A 3530-nucleotide genomic window follows, 5' to 3' on the forward strand; every position below is an offset into this window, starting at 1 on the left:
CGACGTTGCTCCGCTCCGACTGCGCCTGGTCGAGCTCGAACTTGGAGATGTACCTGTCCACCCCCTCCGAGAGCTGGGGACAGGGACACCGTCACGCCGGGGACACGGGGACGCCCAGGGACACCCAGGGACACCCAGGGACACCGTCACACCGAGGACATGTCCCCTTGTCCCCCCCATGCCCCCCCGTGTCCCCACACTGACCCTCTTGAGGTCCTGCAGGTCGGGGGTGAAGCCGGTCAGCATGGACACGTCCAGGATGGACATGGTGGCGTCCACGTCACCCAGGTGCCTGCGGGGACAGGGCTGAGGCCACCCCCCGGTCCCCAACCCCCCGACTGTCCCCACAGTCCCCTGCTCTGATGTCCCTGTCCCCAAGGATCCCTCTGGGACAAGGTGGGGCTGAGTCCTGTTTGTCCCCAGTGTCCCCGTCCTTGTCCCTGATGTCCCTGTCCCCAGTACTCCAGTTCCCCTTCCTGTCCCCGATGTCCCCAGTGTCCTCCCTGCCCCATCCCTGTCCCCAACATCCCAATCCTTTACCACTGATGTCCCTGTCCCCAATGTCCCCATTCCCCTCCCTGTGCCCAATGTCCTCCCTGCCCCTTCCCTGTCCCCAATGTCCTCCCTGTCCCCTTCCTGTCCCCAATGTCCCCATTCCCCTCCCTGTCCCCAGTGTCCCCATTCCCCTCCCTGTCCCCAATGTCCCCATTCACCTCCCTGTCCCCAGTGTCCTCCCTGTGCCCTCCCTGTCCCCAGTGTCCTCCCTGTGCCCTCCCTGTCCCCAACGTCACCAATGTCCTCCCTGCCCCTTCCCTGTCCCTAATGTCCCCAATGTCCTCCCTGTCCTCTCCCTGTCCCTAATGTCCCCATTCCCCTCCCTGACCCCAGTGTCCTCCCTGTCCCCTCCCTGTCCCCAATGTCCCCAATGTCCTCCCTGTCCCCTCCCTGTCCTCAATGTCCCCATTCCTCTCCCTGTGCCCAATGTCCTCCCTGCCCCCTCCCTGTCCCCAATGTCCCCATTCCTCTCCCTGTCCCCTCCCTGTCCTCAATGTCCCCATTCCCCTCCCTGTCCCCAACATCCCTGTTTGTCCCCAGTGTCCCCATCCTTTACCCTGATGTCCCTCTCCTCAGTGTCCCCATTTGCCTCCCTGTCCCCAATGTCCTCCCCGTCGTCCCCTGATGTCCCTGTCCCCAACATCCCCATTCCCCTCCCTGTCCCCAACATCCCCAATGTCCTCCCTATCCCCTCCCTGTCCCCAGTGTCCCCATCCTTCTCCCTGATGTCCCTCCCCTGCCATCCCCCTCCCTGTCCTCAGTGTCCCCTGATGTCCCCGATGTTCCTCCCCTCCCTGTCCCCTCCCTGTCCCCTCCTTGTCCCCTCCCTGTCCCCGGTGTCCCCTGATGTCCCCAACGTCCCCCTCCTTTTCCCCACTGTCCCTGTCCCCAGTATCCCCCTCCCCTTCCCTGTCCCCAACATCCCTGCTGTCCCCAGTGTCCCCAGTGTCCCTTCTCCCCGATGTCCCTCCCCTGCCACCCTCCTCCCTGGCCCCAGTGTCCCCATCCTTTCCCCGATGTCCCTGTCCCCAGTATCCCCCTCCCTGTCCCCAATGTTCCCTGCTGGTCCCCAGTGTTCCCCAGTGTCCCTGTCTCCCCATGTCCCTCCCTTGCCACCCCCATTCACCGCCCGCCGATTGTCCCGACGTCCCCAAACCCCCCTGCTGTCCCACGTCACCCATACCTGGCCGCCGACGCTGTGCATCTTGATGGAGCTGATACGTACCTCCTCCTCTTGTCCCCCCGCCCCCCCTTCCCCGTTGCCTGCGCGGGGACAACGGGGACGTTGAGGGCGACATTCGGGGGGGGGGACACGGGCGGTACCACAAGTGGACACTTTGGGGACACGCTGGGGACACTGACCCGCCGCCACCTCCTCCACCTGCACGCGCAGGTCGAAGCTGTCGCACTTGTCGTCCTTGTCGGGGACCTTGGCGTTGTAGACGGTCACGACTGTCATTGTCCCCTTGCCAACCCCCTCGGCCTTCACCGTGAAGTCCTCGTTCACCTTGGTCTGTGGGGACAGGGACCATTGGGGGGGACGGGGACTGTGGAGGGGACAGAGAAGGGACAGGGACAGGGAGGGGACAACGGCGTGGCGGGACACGGAGGGGACAGGGATGGTGGAGGACATGGAGGGGACACGGAGGGGACAGGGAGGGGTGGAACATCGGGGACATCAGGGGACGCTGAGGACAGGGAGGGGGATGGCAGGGGAGGGACATCAGGGAGAAGGATGGGGACACTGGGGACAGGGAGGGGACAGGGAGGACTTGAAGATGACAGGGACACTGCAGGTCACAGCAAGGGGGTGACAGGGTGACAGGTGACAGGGACAGGGTGACAGGGTGACAGGGATATGGTGACAGAGCAACAGGTGACAGGGACAGAGTGACAGGGTGACAGGGTAACAGAGACAGGGTGACAGAGACAGGGTGACAGGTGACAGGGCAACAGGTGACAGGGTGACAGGTGCCAGGGTGACAGAGACAGGGTAACAGGTGACAAGGTGACCAGTGACAGGGACAGGTGACAGGGACTGGGTGGTGACAGGGTGGTGACAGGTGACAGGGACAGGGTAACAGAGACAGGGTAACACAGACAGGGTGACAGGGACAGGGTGACAGAGATAGGGTAACAGAGACAGGGTGACAGGTGACAAGGTGACAGGGCAACAGGTGACAGGATGACAGGGACAGGGTGCCTTGTACCAGGTGCCAGGTGCCAGGGTAACAGAGACAGGGTGACAGGTAACAGGGTGACCAGGGACAGGTGACAGGGACTGGGTGGTGACAGGGTGGTGACAGGGACAGGGTAACAGAGACAGGGTAACACAGACAGGGTGACAGGGACAGGGTGACAGGGGACAGGGACAGGGACAGGTGACAGGGTGACAGGGTGACAGGGACAGGGTGACAGGGTGACAGTGCCAGTGCCAGGTACCTCAGCAGACCGCGCCACCAGCGCGTTGCAGTTCTCGATGCGGTATTTGACGGGGCTGGCCCAGAGGGGACAGGGACAGGGTGACAGGGACAGGGTGCCAGGTACCAGGTGCCAGTGCCAGGTACCTCAGCAGACCGTGCCACGAGCGCGTTGCGGTTCTCGATGCGGTATTTGACGGGGCTGGCCCAGAGGGGACAGGGACAGGGTGACAGGGGACAGGGACAGGTGACAGGGACACGGTGACAGGGTGACAGAGTGACAGGGACAGTGTGACAGGTGCCAGTGCCAGGTACCTCAGCAGACCGTGCCACCAGCGCGTTGCGGTTCTCGATGCGGTATTTGATGGCGCTGGCCCAGAGGGGACAGGGTGACAGGATGACAGGGACAGGGTGACAGGATGACAGGGACAGGTGACAATGTGACAGGTGACAGTGCCAGGTACCTCAGCAGACCGTGCCACCAGCGCGTTGCGGTTCTCGATGCGGTATTTGACGGGGCTGGCCCGGCGCGGCAGCAGCACCGACACGTCCAGG

General features: G+C 63.6%; 1 protein-coding gene across 1 annotated transcript in view; it reads right to left on the reverse strand.

The window, feature by feature from the left end:
• Positions 1-1728: 1728 nt before the first annotated feature.
• Positions 1729-3530, reverse strand: part of LOC108639050 (venom factor-like) — a 24748-nt gene continuing 22946 nt past the window's right edge. The window contains exons 4-6 of the mRNA XM_029958423.1: positions 3440-3530; positions 1892-2068; positions 1729-1818 (exon numbers count right to left, since the gene is read on the reverse strand). Coding sequence (XP_029814283.1) covers positions 1729-1818; positions 1892-2068; positions 3440-3530 — 358 coding nt within the window. The remainder of the gene's footprint in view (positions 1819-1891; positions 2069-3439) is intronic.

The sequence above is a fragment of the Manacus vitellinus genome, unplaced genomic scaffold, assembly GCF_001715985.3.
Source record: "Manacus vitellinus isolate BGI_N305 unplaced genomic scaffold, ASM171598v3 scaffold_152_pilon, whole genome shotgun sequence".
Lineage (NCBI taxonomy): Eukaryota > Metazoa > Chordata > Aves > Passeriformes > Pipridae > Manacus > Manacus vitellinus.